We start from the raw sequence: 21,034 nt of genomic DNA on the forward strand, positions 1-21,034 counted from the left end.
CTGAAAATTGGTCTGGGAAGGAAGGGGGTGAAAGTGTCCAGTATTGAAGCGGTTAAAGAACTCAGCTGATTGGAGAAAAGTCAATGTAGCACCAATATTTAAAAAAGGAACAAAATATATTCCTGGGAATTACAGACCAGTTAGCCTAACATCAATAGTATGCAAGCTCTTGGAGGGGATGATAAGGGATTATATACAAGATTTTATTAATGAAAACAGTATCATTAGCAGTAATTAGCATGGGTTCATGAAGAAGCATTCTTGCCAAACCAATCTATTAACCTTCTATGAGGAGGTGAGTTGCCATCTAGATAAAGGAAGGCCCTTAGACTTGGTGTATCTGGATTTTGCAAAGGTATTCGATACAGTTCCCCATAAACGTTTACTGTACAAAGTAAGATCTATCAGCATGGACCATAGGGTGAGTACATGAATTGAAAACTGGCTACAAGGGCGAGTTCAGAGGGTAGTGATAAATGGGGAGTACTCGGAATGGTTCGGTGTGGAAAGTGAGGTCCCACAGGGTTCTGTCCTAGGACCCATCCTATTACATTTATTCATTAACAATCTGGAGGATGGGATAAACGGTTCAATCTCTGTATTTGTGGACAAAACTAAGCTAAGCAGGGCAATAACATCTCTGCAGGATGTGGAAACCTTGCAAGAAGAGCTGAACAAATTAATGGGGTGGGCAACTACATGGCAAATGAGGTTTAACCACTTAAGCCCCGGACCAATATGCTGCTAAATGCCCAGAGGCGTTTTTACAATTCGGCACTGCGTCGCTTTAACAGACAATTGCGCGGTCGTGCGACGTGGCTCCCAAACAAAATTCACGTCCTTTTCTTCCCACAAATAGAGCTTTTTTTTATGGTATTTGATTGCCTCTGCGATTTTTATTTTTTGCGCTATAAACAAAAATAGAGCGACATTTTTGGAGAAAAAAAACAATATTTTTTACTTTTTGTTATAAGAAAAATTGAATAAACCAAATTTTAGTCAAACATTTAGGCCAAAATTTATTTAGCCACATGTCTTTAGTAAAAAAAATTCCCAATAAAAAAAAATTTGCTTCCTAGCGGCAACAGTGACACTAAGGCCGGGTACACACGGACAAACATGTATGGTGAAAGCGGTCCGTCGGACCGTTTTCACCATACATGTCTGCCAGAGGGCTTCTGTACGATGGTTGTACACACCATCGTACAGAAGTCCGCGCGTAAACAATACGCGGGGCGTGTCCGCGGTGTCGCCGCGACAATGACGCGGCGACGTGGGCGGCCCGCCTTTAAAATGCTTCCACGCATGCGTCGAAGTCATTCGACGCATGCGAGGGACGGCGGGCGCCTGGACATGTACGGTAGGTCTGTACTGACGACCGTACATGTCCGAGCGGGCTGAATTCCAGCGGGCTGTTTTAAAACAAGTCCAGGAATATTTGCCCGCTGGGAAAAGGCCCGGCGGGCAAATGTTTGCTGGAATTCGGCCCGCTCGCGCCCACACACGAGCAAACATGTCTGCTGAAACTGGCCTGCGGGCCAGTTTCAGCAGACATGTTTGCTCGTGAGTATGGGGCCTAATACAGCGATCAGAAAAATTATCGCTTAGTGACACTGGCAATAGGGGGTGAAAGGGTTAACTAGGGCGGTGATCAAGGGGTTAAATCTTTATTAGGGGGGGGTACGGGGCTACCCTGGACCTAACACTAACTGGCTGTCACACTAACTGTCACATTGACACTAAATGCAGTGATCAGTACATATATGATCACTGCACTCAGTGACAGTGTGACAGGGGGGTGGGGGGTGATTGAAAGGGGTTAATGTGCCTATGTGTACTGGTGTCAGTGTAGTGTTTGTGCGACTTACTGTGTGAGCCTTCTCTCATCTCGGCGGTTTGAAAATACCACCGAGATGAGAGCTGCATCACTTCCTCTGCCTATGTTTACATTTTACAGGCAGAGGAAGTGACACGGCGGCGGCTCACAGGATTGGCTGGAAGCGATCACGAGGGGGCGGACAGAAACGAACAGCCGTCCCCTCGAGTCAGATCGCTCCAGAAGGTAAGCCGCCTGCCGCACGCAGCGGAGGGGGTCCCGATCGGACCCCTGACCCGCTAGAAGGCAGGGACGTATATATACGCCCATCTGCCTGTACGTGCCATTCTGTGGACGTAAATAGTCGTGTGGCGGGCGTTAAGTGGTTAATGTAGACATTTTTAAATTAATGCATTTGGGTGCCAAAAATATGAATGCAGTCTACTCACTAGGGGGAGAACCTCTGAGGGAATCTAGGATGGAAAAGGATCTCGGGGTCTTAGTAGATGATAGGCTCAGCGATGGCATGCAATGCCAAGCTGCAGCTAGCAAAGCCAACAGAATATTGGCATGCATTAAAAAGGGGATTAACTCCAGAAACAAAACGATAATTCTCCCGCTCTACAAGACTCTGGTCTGGAAGCACCTGGAGTATTCCGTCCTGTTCTGGGCTCCAGTCCTCAGGAAGGATGTGCTGGAACTGGAGAGAGTCCAGAGAAGGGCAACAAAGCTAATTAAGGGACTGGAGGACCTCAGTTTTAAGAAAAGATTACGAGCACTGAACTTGTTCTCTCTGTAAAATAGATGCTTGAGAGGGGATATGATTTCAATGTAAAAATACCGTACTGGTGACCCCACAATAGGGATAGAACTTTTCAGCACAAGGGAACTTAAAAAGACACACGGCCATTCACTAAAATAAGAAGAAAAGCAGTTTAACCTTAAACTCCGTAGAGGGTTCTTTACTGTCAAGCCTCGTACACACGATCGGATATCTGATGGAATCTAATCCGATGAATTTTTTCGTCGGATATCCGATGAAGCTGACTTTCATTAGTCTTGCCTACACACCATCAGTCAAAAATCCGATTGTGTCAAAACGCGGTGACGTAAAACACTACGACGTGCTAAAAAAAATGAAGTTCAATGCTTCCGAGCATGCGTCGACTTGATTCTGAGCATGCATGGATTTTTGACCGATGGACTTCCACACAGACGATTGTTTTTTCTATCGTTTTTTTTAACCATAGGAAAAATGTAAAACATGTTCTATGTTTTTTTTCACCGATGGAAAACAAACCGATGGGGCCCACACACGATCGGATGAAAACAGTCCATCAGTTTGTTTTCATCGGACAAATCGATCATGTGTACAGGGCTTCAGAGTAGTAAGGATTTGGAATTCTCTTCCACAAGCAGTAGTTTTAGCAGGGAGCATAGATAATTTAAAAAAACTATTAGATAAGCACCTAAACTACCACAACATACAGGGATATACAATGTAATACTGACATATAATCACACACATAGGTTGGACTTGATGGACTTGTGTCTTTTTTCAACCTCACCAACACCAAAAATACTTGGGCCCAGATTCCCGTAGATGGGCGTAAAAATGCGGCGGCGTAACGTATGTCATTTACGTTACGCCGCCGCAAGTTTTACAGGCAAGTGCTTTATTCACAAAGAACTTGCCTGTAAAGTTGCGGTGGCGTAGCGTAAATCCCCCGGCGCAAGCCCGCCTAATTCAAATGATCCGGGTAGGGGGCGTGGAGCATTTAAATTAGGCGCGTTCCCGCACCGAACGTAATGCGCATGCGCCGTCCCTAAAATTTCCCGACGTGCATTGCGCTAAATGACGTCGCAAGGACGTCATTGGTTTCGGCGTGAACGTAAATGGCGTCCAGCCCCATTAACGGACGACTTACGCAAACAACGTAAATTTTTAAATTTCGACGCGGGAACGACGCCCATACTTAACATTGGTTGCCCCTCATATAGCAGGGGCAACTTTACACGTCGCAAATCTAACGTAAACGTCGTAACTTCACTGCGTCGACCACGCGTACATTCGGAAATGTGCGTATTTTGCTAATTTGCATACTCGACTGGGAAAACGACGGAGGCGACACCTAACGGCGAAAAAAAAAATGCATTTAAGATCCAACAGCGTAAGAGCCTTACGCCTGTCGGATCTAATGGATATCTATGCGTAACTGATTCTAAGAATCAGTCGCATAGATACGACGGCCCAGATTAGGACTTACGACGGCGTACATTGCGTTGCGCCATCGTAAGCCCTTTGAGAATCTGGGCCTTGATGTCTGCTTTGGTCAAAAGTGATAATCACTGAATGCTTAACTAAAGTTCACTGACCTGTGTAGTGATATAATCTTTGTCCGTTTTGAGGATTTTCATGAAGGTCATTAGGGAGATAATGGTAGAAGTGAATGAACTGGATTCCTTTTTCTGATGAACAGCTTCCTCTGGCCAAAGTGTGGGCAGGAGTTCTGTTGCATACAGTTGTCATAGAGTTTGGTGGACCAAGAGTAAGGTGACCAGATTTTTAAAATGAAATCCGGGGACATATTTTTTTTTTTTTACTATTAATGGCAGCAATCAGCGACTCTCTGCCCATCGCCGCAGCCGCCTGCCTCACAGCCTGTCAAGTCTTACTCTCTGGGCCCGGCTACTTTTGGGTGGGGTGCGGAGGAAGATCACTCCGCCAGGGAAGGCAAGGAGATAAGCAGGCAGGCAGCAGGCTGGGACTTGAGCCAAGGCAGAAGAACATGCGAGCGGAGCTGAATAGGCATGCACCTGAAACTGAAGAAACATTCCCTCCGCTCCGACCAGCACATGATCATCAGAAAGGGGCACATGTAATGGAAAAAATACACCCCCCAAGCTAGTAGGAGCGGCAGAGCAGGGGTGTGTAATTCAGAAATATAATTTTTTTTAATTCTGCACCAACTGTCTTTGAAATTGCCCCAGCCCCTGTTCAAATACAATCTGAGGACAAAACTGGAGACAGACTTGGTCTGGGGACAGTGTCCTAAAACCAGGGATGTCTGGTCACCCTAACAAAGAGGTGACAGCTAACTAACAGATGCAAAAGTAATGTAAGTCGTCACGTCGGTCAGATGGTCAGAGCAGACAGCAGACCGTGGCAGAGTCAACAGGCTGAAAGGGGTCGTAAACCTTTGTGTTTTTTTACCTTGATGCATTCTATGCATTAAGGTGAAAAAACAACTTGCAGTGTCCGGCCCCCCAACCCCTCATTTTACTTACCTAAGCCCCGAATTTCCGTGAGCGCGATCCTGCATCGCTCTCTCCATGGGTTCTTGGCTCTTCATTGGATAGATTGATATCAGCGCAGCCATTGGCTCCTGCTGCTGTCAATCAAATCCAATGGCGCAGGCGCCGGGGGAGGGGCTGAGTCATACACTCGCCGTCTATGGACGCCGAGTGTATGACACAGGAGCGTGCCTGCAAGGTAACCCCCTCGGGAGAGAGCTTCCCAGAGGGGGTTATCTAATGCGAGGAGGAGCCACGAGAGACGCTGTGGGACCCCAGAAAAGCTGGATTGGGCCACTCTGTGCAAGACAAACTGCACAGTGGAGGTAAGTATGACATGATTGTTATTTAAAAATAAACTGAACCTTTAATATCACTTTAAGGTAATATTGGCTATGGGCTGACAATATGAGAGGTGACAAGACAATGAAAAGGACAAGCACAAGCATAAACAAGTATTTAAACACAAATTAAGTCTGAACAATCAGAGGGGTATTCCAGTGAGTGAACAGTCAGCCAGAAGTCAGAATCAGACAGACCTCTATCCAGCCTATGAGCAGACAGATTACCCTGTAGATGAGGCACAAGCTGAATGTCCGGCAGTCTCATAAACACTGCTAATTAGGGCAGGAGTGCACTGCAGAGACCTGAGGTGCAATACTGACTAATGAGCAGCAGATGGCGAAGGCTAAAAGCTGATTGTTACACCAATAGTTTTCATTACTGAATCTCTTCATCCAAACCATTCATTAGGAATCACAGCACTGGATTGTGGGTGGGACTGTGCAATAATTTGGCTATGGACCACATACAAGGGTGAGCAAAAGATCTATTCAGTGTATAGTCTGCTGTTAAACACTTGTTGAATACATGCCATGTTTTTAAATGCTTTTCACCACCAGCTACATTCCACCTAGAAAATCCAGGTCTCAGGAGCATTGTTTCTACAATAGGACAATTGTTACTTTCTCTGGCTCCAATCCCCTTTAAACAGCCTCCAACGCAGGAAGATTTTGTAATTCCTGTAAATGCCATGCCGTGTGTCTAGATTTGTCCTCTTTGTACACATTTGTCCAAAAGGGCACTTTTCATCAGTCATTATAAATAACATTAAAATTTAATTAAATACTGTACTTGTTTTTCACTGAGTATAAAACATTTTTAAAAGTGGATAAAATTTCATGCTACAGTTTTAAGGAATAAAGCAAGGGGGAAAAATCAAAATGTAACGCCAACAACAGTTGCAATTTTTTTTTACTGGGGTGTGGGTTAAAAACATGTAAAAAGACAGAGATGGAAACCCCTTTGTGGTACTATAGCTGTGTTATGATGTCCAGTTCCATTCTTGGTGATTGCAGAGACAGGACATTTTCGGAAGTCAGTATGGTTTTAATGAATGCTGTATACAGTGGAACCTCGGATTGCGACAAACGCAGTTTACGAGCGCTTTGCAATATGAGCTATTTTTTTTTTTTTTAAATCCTGACTCACTTTGAGAACTATGGGCCAGATCCACAGCCGCCGAGCGCAACTTAACTTTTCAGAGTTAAGTTACACTGCCGCAAATCTCCCAAGTTAGGTGCTGATCCACAAAGCACTTACCTGGAAATTTGCGGCGGTGTAACTTAACTCCATCCGGCGCAAGGCATTCCTAATACAAATGGGCGATTCCCATTTAAATTAGGCGCGCTCCTGCGCCGGACGTACTGCGCATGCTCCGTCGGGTAACTTACCCGACGTGCATTGCGCTAACTGACGTCGCTCCGACGTCATTTGCTTAGACGTTAACGTAAATGGCGTCCAGCGCCATTCACGAACGTCTTACGCAAACGACGTAGAGTTGAAAATTTCGACGCGGGAACGACAGCCATACTTAATAGGGCTTAGTCAAATAGGACTCAGCCCTATTTTTACGCGGCGTAACTCGACGTAAACGTTCGTGGATCGCCGTAAGTGTTCATTTGCATATTCTAGGCCGGCCGCAATGGCCTCGCCACCTAGCGGCCGGCCTAGAATTGCATCCTTAAGATCCGACAGTGTAATTCAATTACACATGTCGGATCTTCTGCCTATCTATGGTAAACTGATTCTGTGGATCAGTTCCATAGATAGAAACAGGGATACGACGGCGTATCAGTAGATACGCCGGCGTATCCCTTTTGTGGATTACCCCCATTGTCCCGCAAGACAATCAGGATTTTAGCCTCTGGGTTGTGCAGTACTGCATTTGACCAGAGTTGCGGGGGTGACGGTGACGCTTGGAGATGCTCGGAAACACTCGAGACCCAAGTGTCTCCGAGCGTCTGAGTGTTTCCAAGTGTCTCCGGCGCCCCTGCACCACTCTGCCCACATGCGGTACTTTATAGAAAAGCAGTGGCTCTGGAACGGATTATCTGAGTTTCCCTTATTTCCTATGGGGAAACATGCTTTGATATGCAAGTGCTTTGGATTACAAGCGTTCTTCTGGAACAAATAATGCCCATAATCCGAGGTATTACTGTAATTGAGGGACTTCATGATTTTCTATTTTACTTTTTAGAACATGCAAAAAATGAATAAAGATTTTAAAAAATTGGGAAAAATTTTTTAATTTTAAAAATAAAAAAGGTAAAAAATCGATCGATAGTTAAAGGGGTTTTCCACCTTTTTTTAAGTTTATTAAAAGTCAGCAGCTACAAAAAGTGTAGCTGCTGGCTTTTAATAAACAGACACTTACCTGCTCCACGGCTCCAGCTCCTCGCCGGCCGGGGCTCTGCTCCTCGCCCCCCCCTCGCCGACCGGCGTCTTCATTCTTAGTGTGGGCACCCGGCAGTGACAGCTATCGGCTTCACGGCCGGGCACCCACTGCGCATGCGCGAGCGGCAGTGCGCATGCGCGAGCGGTGCGGCGCCGTCCGATTGGACAGGCGCTCTTCTACAGGGAGGGGCTGTGAAAAGGCGATTAAGCTAATCGCCTTACCAGCCCCTCGGCGGAAGGAGGAAGTGGGACAGGAAGTCCCCTTCTCCTGAAGCCCCCACTCCCCCCCAAAAAAAATGACATGCCAAATGTGGCATGTAAGGGGGCGAGGAGTGGGTTAAGCGGAACTTCCATTTTTAGGTGGAACTCCGCTTTAAAGGGGTTGTAAAGGCAGAAGTTTTTTTTTATCTTAATGCATTTTATGCATTAAGATAAAAAGCCTTCTGTATGCAGCAGCCCCCCTAACATTTACCTGAGCCCCATCTCTGTCCACCGATGTCCATGAGTCCCTCGGCCGTCCAAAAATCTCCTTCCTGATAGGCTGAGACACAGCATAAGTGTATTCAAGGAAACGCCCCCCAATATCAATGCGAAAAAATAAAAGCTCACAACCCCAATCTCGTTCTGCGATCCACCAATCAAAATCTATTCCAGATACCCAAAGTCAGATACAAGTCCAAAGGAGGTCGAAGATTTGCAGTCCAGGGACCTCGTCTGTGGAACGATCTACCAACCACCATTCGATTGGAGGTGAACCACTTGGCCTTCAGGAGAATGATTAAAACCCATCTCTTCTACTGTACCACTTTTGCCTTAATAAAGACCAACCTTGTTGTTAAAAAAAAAAAACCCATCTCTTCTGAGGTCAAAGGGGCTCTACGCATGGAATCGATTCAGCGCCCAGAGGCGATTCAGTTTGCATGTGTTGCGCTATATACGTTTTTTACTCACTCACTCATCGTAATGCAATGTAACAAATTTCAAATAATTCAAAATTAATTATAACAAAACAAATTATCCGTATTCAAAAATGAATTTGGAAAGGAAACATATTGCACTAAATGCAGTAAAGTGAAAAAGATAATGATTTCTACTTAGGTTGCTTAATAGAATCAAATCAAAAAGAATAAAATAGAATAGGATAAAATCTAATGGAATAAAATAAAATTGAAATAAATAAATAAAAAATTTAATTGGATAGAATAACATCAAATAGAATAAAATTAAATTGAAATCAAATCAAATGGAATAAAATAGAATATAATAAAATGGAATAGAAAATAAAACAATAGAATAGAAAATAATAGAAAAAGTATAACATAAAACAAATAGAATAGAATAAAATAGACTAGATATGAAAAAAAGAATAACATAGACAAAACGAAAAAGTTAACCTAACGAACAAATCCGAAACAAACCAAAACACATTTTTTGGGTTGTGCACATTTATACAAAGGATGTTCATGGAGATAGATCCAAGTATTTCAATTTGCTGCAATTTGTTTGATGATTTTAATCAATGCATAACGTAGTAAAAGTTTGTTCACATTTGCCTAGAGAATAAAAAAAAGAATAGAAAAATAGAATAGAAAATAATAGAATAAAACAGAATACAATAGAAAATAAAGGAACAGAACAGAAAATAATTGAATAGAATATACAATAATATAATAGAATAGAAAATAAAGGAATACATAGAACAAATAAGGCTGTCTTTCAAAATGTGAATTTCAAATAGATTTGAAAATAATGAATATACGAGACGAATCCGAATATCCAAAATTAATTTAAAAAAGGAATCATTCTAACATAACAAATAAGACAAAACGAAAAGGTTAACATAACAAACAAATCCGAAATGAAACAAAACAGTTTTTTTTGGGTTGTGCACATCTCTACAAAGGATGTTCATGGAGATAGATTCAAGTAGTTATATTCGCTGCAATTAAAATGTGTTTGATGATATTAATCAATGCATAAAGTAGTAAAAGTTTCTTCACATTTGCCTAGAGAAAAAGCAAGAATAGACTAAAATAGAATAGATTCAAATATAATAGAAAAAAAATGTAATATAAAATAATAGAATAAAATACAATATAAAAGAATAGAACAGAACATGAAAAAAATGTATAGAATATAAAATAATAGAATAGAATAGAAAGTAAGGAAATAGAATAGACTGGAATAGAAAAAAATAGAACCAATAAGGCCATCTTTCAAAATGTGAATTTCGAATCGATATGAAAACAATGAATATACGAGACGAATCCGAATATCCAAAATTAATTAAAAAAAGGAATCATTCTAACATAACAAATAAGACAAAACGAAAAGGTTAACATAACGAACAAATCTGAAATGAAACAAAACAAATTTTTGTTGGGTTGTGCACATCTCTACAAAAGATGTTCATGGAGATAGAGTCAAGTATAGTGGAACCTTGGATTACGAGCATAATCCGTTCCAGGAAAATGCTTGTAATCCAAAGCACTCGCATATCAAAGCGAGTTTCCCCATAGAAGTCAATGGAAACAAAGCTGACTTCTATGGCATGCAACCGAACCGTTCCGAGTCGCACTGGCGCCCCCCCGGACCACTGGCCAAATGTGGTACTGCACACACCATTAGCTTAAATTTTGCAAACCGAGTCAGGATTTTTTTTAAAGTTGCTCGTCTTTCAAAACGCTCGTTAACCGCGTTACTTGTAATACAAGGTTCCACTGTATTTATATTTTGCTGCATTTAAAATGTGTTTGATGATTTTAATCAATGCATAATGTAGTAAAAGCTTCTTCACATTTGCCTAGAGAACTGCTATAATCCATGAAACTGAATAATCAGCTTATTCCTTTCCCTTGAACCAGGAATCCACCACGGAGACCGAGATGTCCCATCCATACCTGGCCTATAAAAACTCCTATACACACAATAGATCTGCACAACCTTTCAGCAGCTTCAGAACATGACCGACTGCGATATTCCATTTCCAAATCAGGAGTGTGACCTCTTCTAACCAGAGGGCAGACTCTGTGATCCACGGACAATACCTCTATTTTGTGTCCTTTGTTCTTATTCAAATGTCAGTAAAGGAACATTCATTGCTGTTCAAAGCCTGAAGACCTAAACGAAACCTATCCTGGGCCTTGATGTGACATTACCAGTATGTAATACATCATATGAGGATAAATGTATTTAATTCTTAAAAAAATAAGTATTTTTAATACATTATTCTGATAAAAAAAAAGACAAAAAAATTTAAGAATCATCCAGTTTGCTTCAAAAGAGAAGAAAATGCCTTCCTGCCCCCTTTAGGGCTCATTTCGTTCTATATGTGTGTGTGTGTTCTTCAGCTCCGGGGAGCGATCGCGAGGGGGCGGCTAGAAACGAATAGCCGCGCCCTCATCCCGGATCGCTCCCAGAGGCTTACTGACCGCTGTATGTACCGGGGGGGGGGTCCCGATCTGACCCCCCACCCACGTCTAGGCAGCGACGTGCGGGCACGTCGTTCTGCCTGTCTGTGCCATTCTGCCGATGTATATGTACATGCGACGGTCGTTAAGCGGATAAATTTGTATTCATTACGTTCACTAACAGCCAAATTCCTATACCTATAATTTAATAGTTAGTTATTATTCGTTAGTTAAAAATTTTGAATTCCGAATTTAAGAATTTACGAATTTCTGAATTTTCAAATCTACGACTTTTGGAATTTAGGAATTCCGAATTTTCGAATTTACGACTTTTTCAATTTACGAATTGTTTGAATTTTTGAAATTCATAAAAAAAAAAAAAAATGAATGAAACGAAAACAAACACATTTTAGCTGCCGCCTGTGTAAACGAACCCTAAACCTAAAGTTAGTGAAGATACAGAGGCCCAGATTCACGTAGGGCGGCGTTGCGTATCTCAGATACACTACGCCGCCGTAACTTAGAGCGGCATGTCCTGTATTCTCAAAGAACTTGGGCCCAGATTCTCAAAGGCGTTACGCCGTCGTAACACCTCATCTGGCCCCGGGTATCTATGCAACTGATTCTCAGAATCAGTTGCGCATAGGTACCCATTAGATCTGACAAGCGTAAGGCTATTACGCTGTCAGATCTTAAAAGTAATTTTTTTTCCCGCCGCTAGGTGTCGCATCGTCGCTTTTCCCCGTCGTCTATGCAAATTAGGTAAGTACGGCGATTCCCGAACATACGCGAGGTCGACGCAGCGAATTAACGTCGTTTGCGTAGCGTACCCGACGCGTAAGGTTGCCCCTGCTAATTAGCAGGCGCAACCAATGTTAACGATGGCCGTCGTTCCCGCGTCGAATTCAATAAAAATTACGTCGTTTGCGTAAGACGTCCGTGAATGGCGCTGGACGCCATTTACGTATACATCTAGGCAAATGACGTTGGGGCGACGTCATTTAGCGCAATGCACGTCGGGTAATTTACCCGACGGAGCATGCGCAGTACGCTCGGCGCGGGAGCGCGCCTAATTTAAATGGTGCCCTCCCCATTTGAATTGGGCGGGCTTGCGACGAGCAATCTAACGCTACACCGCCGCAAGTTTACAGGTAAGTGTTCTGAGAATCAGGATGTAAACCTGTAGACCTGCGGCGGTGTAACGTAGATCTCATATATTACGCTGCCCAGGAGCAGCGCGAATGTATGAGAATCTGGGCCTTGCGCTTTAAGTTACGCCGGCGTAGTGTAACTGGGCCGGCGTAAGCCCGCCTAATTCAAATGTGGAAGTGGTGGGCGTGTTTTATTAAAATGAATCTTGACCCCACGTAATTCACGCTTTTTACGAACGGCGCATGCGCACGCATGCTCAGTTTCACGTCGAATTTTCAAATTAAATTGCGCCCGCTCAATGCCTAGTCAACGTGAACGTAACTTACGTCCAGCCCCATTCACGGACGATTTACGCAAACGACGTAAAACGTAAAAAATTTGACGCTGTTCCGACGTCCATACCTAACATTGGTACGCCTCATCTACGCCTCATAGAGCAGGGGTAACTATACGCCGACAAAAGCCTTACGCAAACGACGTAAAAAATGCGCCGGCCGCACGTACGTTTTGAGAATCGGCGTATCTAGCTCATTACCATATTCGACGCGTAAATTGACGGAAGCGTCACCTAGCTGCCAGCGTAAATATGCAGTTAAGATACGACGGCGTAGGAGACTTACGCTCGTCGTATCTTATACAAATTCTGGCGTATCTGATTCTTTGAATCAGGCGCCAAGATACGACGGCACAGACTCAGAGTTACGACGGCGTATCTGGAGATACGCCGGCGTAACTCGTACGAGAATCTGGGCCTGAAAGTTTTTTAGTTGCCCATAGCAACTACTCATCTTTTCCTTTTCCAGGCTAGGAACTGAAAAAGCAATAATTGGTTGTCATAGCAATAGATACATGAACTTCAAACAGATGAGAAGCCAACAAGAGCTCCAGGACATGAATAAGAAGGGCATACTTTGCAGCCGTGATATTGCAGCTTCTGTGGTTAATATCAGGATTTTGTGGTTTCCTGGCATCATGCAGCTATTAGGCAATTTGTTATCTGGAAGGAAGAACATCGTCCTACAGTCATGACATGCGCCTAAAATGTTAACTTTGCTCAGCACTTTTTTTATTTTCCTGTAACTTGTTTTGTGCTTGAAAGTATGAAATAAAGTTTGTTTTAAAATAGGAGAGATTCCGTGGCAACTTTTGGTTGTACAATTTAAAAATAAGAATGGGTTAAAACTTGTTTTTAGGGTTCAGGAGTATGCTACACGCTGAGTGTAGGGTTCAGGAGTGTATTACACACAGGGTGTATGGTTCAGGAGTATATTACACATAGGGTGTAGGGTTCAGGAGTGTATTTCACACAGGGTACAGGATTCAGGAGTATGCTACACACAGACTGTAGGGTTCAGGAGTGTATTACACACAGGGTGTAGGGTTCAGGAGTGTATTACACACAGAGTACAGGATTCAGGAGTATGCTACACACAGACTGTAGGGTTCAGGAGTGTATTACACACAGGGTATAGGGTTCAGGAGTGTATTACACACAGAGTACAGGATTCAGGAGTATGCTACACACAGACTGTAGGGTTCAGGAGTGTATTACACACAGGGTGTAGGGTTCAGGAGTGTATTACACACAGGGTGTAGGGTTCAGGAGTGTATTTCACACAGAGTACAGGATTCAGGAGTATGCTACACACAGAGTTTAGGGTTCAGGAGTGTATTACACACAGTGTATAGGGTTCAGCAGTGTATTACACACAGGGTTCAGGAGTGCATTACACACAGGGTACAGGATTCAGGAGTATGCTACACACAGAGTGTAGGGTTCAGGAGTGTATTACACACAGGGTACAGGGTTCAGCAGTGTATTACACACAGGGTTCAGGAGTGCGTTACAAACAGGGTACAGGATTCAGGAGTATGCTACACACAGAGTGTAGGGTTCAGGAGTGTATTACACACAGGGTACAGGGTTCAGCAGTGTATTACACACAGGGTTCAGGAGTGCGTTACACACAGGGTACAGGATTCAGGAGTGTATTACACACAGGGTTCAGGAGTAAGTTACACACAGGGTACAGGATTCAGGAGTATGCTACACACAGAGTGTAGGGTTCAGGAGTGTATTACACACAGGGTACAGGGTTCAGCAGTGTATTACACACAGGGTTCAGGAGTGTGTTACACACAGGGTACAGGATTCAGGAGTGTATTACACACAGGGTTCAGGAGTAAGTTACACACAGGGTACAGGATTCAGGAGTATGCTGTAGAGTGCAGCGTGCAGGTGCATTGTTAAATAAAATCATGAGTGCATAACACACAGAGTAGTAGGATTCAAGAATGCATTATGCACAGGGTGCAGGGTTCAGGAGTGTGCTACACACAGAGTGCAAGGTTCAGGACTGTGTTACACATAGGGTAAAGGGTTCAGGAGTGTGCTACACACACAGTGTAAGGTACAGGGATGTGTTACACATGGAGTGCAGGGCTCTGAAGTGTGTTACGCACATAGTACAGGGTTCAGAAGTACATATTTTACAGACCAGTTTACAAGCAAAAATTAACTCCCCCAAGGTCTCCCCAACCTCCCAGTACAAATCTCTTGCTCTTAATTCCCCCACCACAAAATTTTAACTGCGGTTTTACCTACTCTTAAAGTAATGCTAAATCTTTGATTTGATTTTTTAAAATTAAAATAATAAACAAGTTATACTTCTCTCCTCTGTGCAGTGGTATTGAACAGAGCAGCCCTTATCCTCCTCTTCTTGGGTCCCCTACTGGCTCTCCTGGCTCCAACTCTTCAGCGAGTGCCCCCCATAGAAAGCTGTTTTCTATAGGGGCACTCTCTTGTCTGTCTATATAGACACAGACAAGGTGGCTCAGCCCTGCCCCCGCTCCCTTGTCACAGAATTTATTTGACAGCTGCTACCAATCTGCCCAGTGACAAGGGAGACAGCCAAGAGAAGTGCTGCTCTTGTGCACATCGCTGGATCAAGATTGGGCTCAAGTAAGTATAAGGGAGCTGGAGGAATCCTATGACACAGAAGGATTTTTACCTCAAAGTAGAACTACAGGCAAAACGATTTTTTCACTTTGGATAGAGTAAGGCCCCCCCCCCCCCCCCCCCGTCAGTTTATTTTTAGCCATCTGTGTCCCATTAGGGAGATTTACCATCACTTCCTGTCCCATAGCCAAAACAGGAAGTGAGAGAAAATCCTTGATCCCCGAGGAATTCCTCTGAGATCCCCAGGCCACCAGAACTAATTTCCCCATTGAAAGATTTCTCCTCTATCACTTTTCTGGGGACAACCCAAAACTATTTTATTTTTTGAAGATAACAGTAAACAGGACAAATAGAGAGCGTGAACAGGGCCACAGACAGCAATACAAACTGATAGGGGTTCTAATCTCTCTCCACTCTATCCAAAACAAAAAACAGTTTTGCCTTTAGTTATACTTTAACTACCGTATTTATCGGCGTATACCGCACACTTTTTTGCCCTGAAAATCAGGGCAAAATCTTGGGTGCGCGGTATATGCCGATACCCGCGCCGAGTTGTGAATACTGCGCCGACATATACCGAGCGCAGTACACTCGGGTATAGTCGGGCAGTCTCGGCTCTTTCCGCGCTCACGTCCAGGACGTACAGGACGTAAGCGCGGGTAGCCGAGCATTGCCGACAATACACGAGTGTACTGCGCTCTGTATATGTTGGCGCAGTATTCAAACTCGGCGCGGGAAACGAGCGGGGAGGACGCGAGGATGCCGCAGAAGGACGCCGGACCCGCCGAAGAGGACACTGGACCCGCCGAAGAGGACACCGGACCCGCCGCAGAAGAACACCCGAAGCCACAGAAGGACACCCGAAGCCGCAGAAGGACACCCGAAGCCGCAGAAGGACGCCGGACCCGCCGAAGAGGACACCCGAAGCCGCAGAAGGACGCCGGACCCATCATAATACAGCGGCAGGTTGGCTCACCTGCGCACGCCCAATTAGCCGTAGCTGTACGGCGGCTGCTTTAAGGGCTATAGGAGGCACGTGCATGATGCCGGCGCGACACTGGAGCCGATCCATGTTGCTGACAGCCGTGATGTCCGCCAGCCACCTGCGATCGCTCCTAGAGAGAGATCTGCTGTTCCTAGTGACCAGGAACAGCAATCTCTCTACTCCCAGTCAGTACACTCCCCATACAGTTAGAAACACCTCCCTAGGACACACTTAACCTCCCTAGTGTTAACCCCTTCCCTGCCAGTGACATTTATACATTAATCAGTGGGTATTTTTAGCTCTGATCGCTGTATAAATGTCACTGGTCCCCAAAAAATTATCAAAAGTGTCCAATCTGTCCGCTAAAATGTCGCAGTCCCGCTCAAAATCGCTGATCACTGCCATTACTAGTAAATAAATATATATTAGTAAAAATGGCATAAATATATCCCCTATTTTGTAGACACTATGGGGTAGATCCACAAAGAAATTACGCCGGCGTATCTACTGATACGTCGGCGTAATTTTTCAAAATTCCCGCGTCGTATCTTTGTTTTGAATTTTCAAAACAAGATACGACGGCATCTGGGTTAGATCCGACAGGCGTACGTCTTCGTACGCCGTCGGATCTAAGATGCAATTTTACGGCGTCCGCTAGGTGGCGTTCCCATCGTAATCCGCGTTGAGAATGCAAATTATCTATTTCCGACGATCCACAAACGTACGACCGGCCGTCGCATTTTTTTACGTCGTTTCCGTTCAGCTTTTTCCAGGCGTATAGTTAAAGCTGCTATATGGTGGCGTACTCAATGTTAAGTATGGCCGTCGTTCCCGCGTATAATTTTGAAAATTTTACGTTGTTTGCGTAAGTCGTCCGTGAATGGGGCTGGACGCCATTTACGTTCACGTCGTCCTTGCGACGTCATTTGGAGCAATGCACCCTGGGAGTTTTTACGGACGGCGCATGCGCAGTTCGTTAGGCGCGGGGACGCGCTTCATTTAAATGAAACACGCCCCCTACCCGCCGGATTTAAATTCCGCGCCCTTACGCCGCAATAGATACGCTACGCCGCCGTAACTTACGGCGCAAATTCGTTGAGGATTCAAACATACGCTGTGCCCTGCGCCGATGTATGTGGATCTGCCCCTATAACTTTTGCGCAAACCAATCAATATACACTTATGCCCCGTACACACGATCAGTTTTCCTGACGGAAAAAGTCCAATGAGAGGTTTTGGTCGGGAATCCTGTCCCAGGGGCAGATCCACAAAGAAAGTACGCCGGTGTATCTACTGATACGCCGGCGTACTTTCAAATTTCCCGCGTCGTATCTTTGTTTTGAATCCTCAAAACAAGATACGACGGCATCTGGGTTAGATCCGACAGGTGTACGTCTTCGTACGCCTTCGGATCTTAGATGCAATTCTTCGGCGTCCGCTGGTTGGCGTTCTCGTCGTATTCCGTGTCGAGTATGCAAATTAGCTATTTCCGACGATCCACGAACGTGCGAGCAGCCATCACATTATTTTACGTCGTTTCCGTTCGGCTTTTTTCGGCGTATAGTTAAAGCTGCTATTTAGTGGCGTACGCAATGTTAAGTATGGCAGTCGTTCCCGCGTCAAATTTGATTTTTTTTTATTTCGTTTGCGTAAGTCGTCCGTGAATGGGGCTGGACGTAATTTACGTCCACGTCAAAACCAATGACGTCCTTGCAACGTCATTTAGCGCAATGCACCCTGGGAGTTTTTACGGACGGCGCATGCGCCGTTCGTTCGGCGCGGGGACGCGCTTCATTTAAATGAAACACGCCCCCTACCCGCCGGATTTGAATTACGTGCCCTTACGTTGCGATAGATACGCTACGCCGCTGTAACTTATGGCGCAAATTCGTTGAGGATTCAAACAAATGCAAAGTAAGTTACAGCGGCGTAGCGTATCTTACATACGCTGTGCCCTGCGCCGATGTATGTGGATCTGCCCCTATAACTTTTGCGCAAACCAATCAATATACACTTATGCCCCGTACACACGATCGGTTTTCCTGGAAAAAGTCCGATGAGAGGTTTTGGTCGGGAATCCTGTCCTAGGGGCAGATCCACAAAGAAAGTACGCCGGCGTATCTACTGATACGCCGGCGTAATTTCAAATTTCCCGCGTCGTATCTTTGTTTTGAATCCTCAAAACAAGATACGACGGCATCTGGGTTAGATCCGACAGGTGTACGCCTTCGGATCATAGATGCAATTCTTCGGCATCCGCTGGGTGGCGTTCCTGTCGTATTCCGCGTTGAGTATGCAAATTAGCTATTTCCGACGATCCACGAACGTGCGAGCGGCCGTCGCATTCTTTTACGTCGTTTCCGTTTGGCTTTTTTCGGCGTATAGTTAAAGCTGCTATTTAGTGGCGTACGCAATGTTAAGTATGGCCGTCGTTCCCGCGTCGAATTTGAATTTTTTTTATTTTGTTTGCGTAAGTCGTCCGTGAATGGGGCTGGACGCCATTTACGTTCACGTCGAAACCAATGACGTCCTTGCGATGTCATTTAGAGCAATGCACCCTGGGAGTTTTTACGGACGGCGCATGCGCAGTTCGTTCGGCGCGGGGGCGCGCTTCATTTAAATGAAACACGCCCCCTACCCGCCGGATTTGAATTCCGCGCCCTTACACCGCGATAGATACGCTATGCCGCCGTAACTTACGGCGCAAATTCGTTGAGGATTCAAACAAATGCAAAGTAAGTTACAGCGGCGTAGCATATCTTAGATACGCTGCGCCCAGCGCAGATGTATGTGGATCTGCCCCTATAACTTTTGCGCAAACCAATCAATATACACTTATGCCCTGTGCACACGATCGGTTTTCCTGACGGAAAAAGTCCAATGAGAGGTTTTGGCTTTTGAAATTTACAAATGCAGCGATTTAGAAATCAGATGAAATGTTTAGCTCTGAAAAACACTTTTTTGAAAGATAAAAAGTGAATTTTATATACAACTATATTAATCAGACCAAAATGAGGGACAGATGAGGGGGGGGGAGGACAGAGGGATATTGCTCCAAATCAGGGACAGTTGGGAGTTATTTGCATTGCGTTGATTTTATAACTGTGCAGTGTAATACCCAGTCATCGCCTCACGGTGTCCTCAGCGCTCGGCTTTCTGAGACAGCGCGAGTACGGTTCACCTCCAAGAGGTAATACGCTAAAACGTCCACAAGATGTCACCCTTCGGCGCCCCGCCCCCTTCTTCTACTTCTCTCCTTCTCCCTCTGCCCATTGTCTGCTAACCCCGCCTTCCCAGCCGCTGCGTGTCGCTGTGCTCGGGCACTGTTGTGCGCGTCCCCTCTTCCTCCTCCTCCTCTTACCCATAATTCTCTGCGCCGAGCGCTATGCCCGCCTCTGGAAAGATGGCGGCGGTGTCGGTGTTTCCCGGCGTGCGGCTTCTCAGTATCGGGGACGCGAACGGGGAGATCCAGAGACACGCTGAGCAAAGGGAGCTGCGGCTGGAGGCCCGGGGAGGAGACATCGCCCTCTATAACGGTAAGTGGACGGGGGGAGAGTGCTGTGTAATGCCGGGGAGAGGAGGGCTCTGCTGTCTGATTATATATGGAGGAGGCCACAACCCCTCCCCCATGTGTGTCACCCCTTCCCCCCTCCCATTGTCCCCAAATATGACCCTGACTCCCCTTTCCCCCCTCCCATTGTCCCCAAATATGACACTGACCCCCTTTCCCCCCTCCCATTGTCCCCAAATATGACACTGACCCCCTTTCCCCCCTCCCATTGTCCCCAAATATGACACTGACCCCCTTTCCCCCTCCCATTGTCCCCAAATATGACACTGACCCCCTTTCCCCCCCCTCCCATTGTCCCCAAATATGACACTGACCCCGTTCCCCCCATGTGTGTCACCCCTTCCCCCCTCCCATTGTCCCCAAATATGACCCTGACCCCCTTCCCCCCCCCCCATGTGTGTCACCCCTCCCCCCCCCTCCCATTGTCCCCAAATATGACCCTGTCACCCCCCCTCCCATTGTCCCCAAATATGACCCTTTCCCCCCCCCCATTGTCCCCAAATCTGGCCCTGAAACCCCCCTGTCATCATGCCACTATTGTCCCCAAGTCTGAGCCTTAACCCCTATGTGTCACCCCTTCCCCCCTCCCATTGTCCCCAAATATGACACTGACCCCCTTTCCCCCCTCCCATTGTCCCCAAATATGACACTGACCCCCTTTCCCCCTCCCATTGTCCCCAAATATGACCCTGCCCCCCTTTCCCCCCCCCCATGTGTGTCACCCCTCCCCCCCTCCCATTGTCCCCAAATATGACCCTGACCCTGTTCCCCCCCATGTGTGTCACCCCTTCCACCCCTCCAATTGTCCCCAAATATGACCCTGACCCCCTTCCCCCCCCCCATGTGTGTCACCCCTCCCCCCTTTCCCCCCATGTGTGTCACCCCCTTCCCCACCATTGTCCCCAAATCTGGCCCTGAAACCCCCCCTGTCATCATGCCACTATTGTCCCCAAGTCTGAGCCTTAACCCCTATGTGTCACCCCTTCCCCCCCCTCCCATTGTCCCCAAATATGACCCTGACCCCCTTCCTCCCCCCTTTGTCCCCAAATCTGACCCTGAAACCCCCCCTGTCATCATGCCACTATTGTCCCCAAGTCTAAACCTTAACCCC

General features: G+C 45.7%; 2 protein-coding genes across 5 annotated transcripts in view; both read left to right on the forward strand.

Annotated features, from left to right (window-relative positions):
- The window catches only part of LOC120933312, a 39,478-nt gene extending 28,244 nt beyond the window's left edge, over nt 1-11,234 (forward strand). For both annotated transcript variants that reach the window (XM_040346453.1, XM_040346454.1), the window contains exon 9: nt 10,711-11,234. In XM_040346453.1, coding sequence (XP_040202387.1) covers nt 10,711-10,812 — 102 coding nt within the window. In that variant the 3' untranslated portion in view covers nt 10,813-11,234. The remainder of the gene's footprint in view (nt 1-10,710) is intronic.
- Nucleotides 11,235-19,646: 8,412 nt separating this feature from the next.
- Nucleotides 19,647-21,034, forward strand: part of CARM1 (coactivator associated arginine methyltransferase 1) — a 55,288-nt gene continuing 53,900 nt past the window's right edge. For all 3 annotated transcript variants that reach the window (XR_005748078.1, XM_040346457.1, XM_040346458.1), the window contains exon 1: nt 19,647-19,888. Coding sequence is in view for 2 of the 3 variants with exons in the window: in XM_040346457.1 (XP_040202391.1) it covers nt 19,738-19,888 (151 nt within the window). In the remaining variant the exon portion in view is untranslated. The remainder of the gene's footprint in view (nt 19,889-21,034) is intronic.

This window comes from Rana temporaria, chromosome 3 (genome assembly GCF_905171775.1).
Source record: "Rana temporaria chromosome 3, aRanTem1.1, whole genome shotgun sequence".
Lineage (NCBI taxonomy): Eukaryota > Metazoa > Chordata > Amphibia > Anura > Ranidae > Rana > Rana temporaria.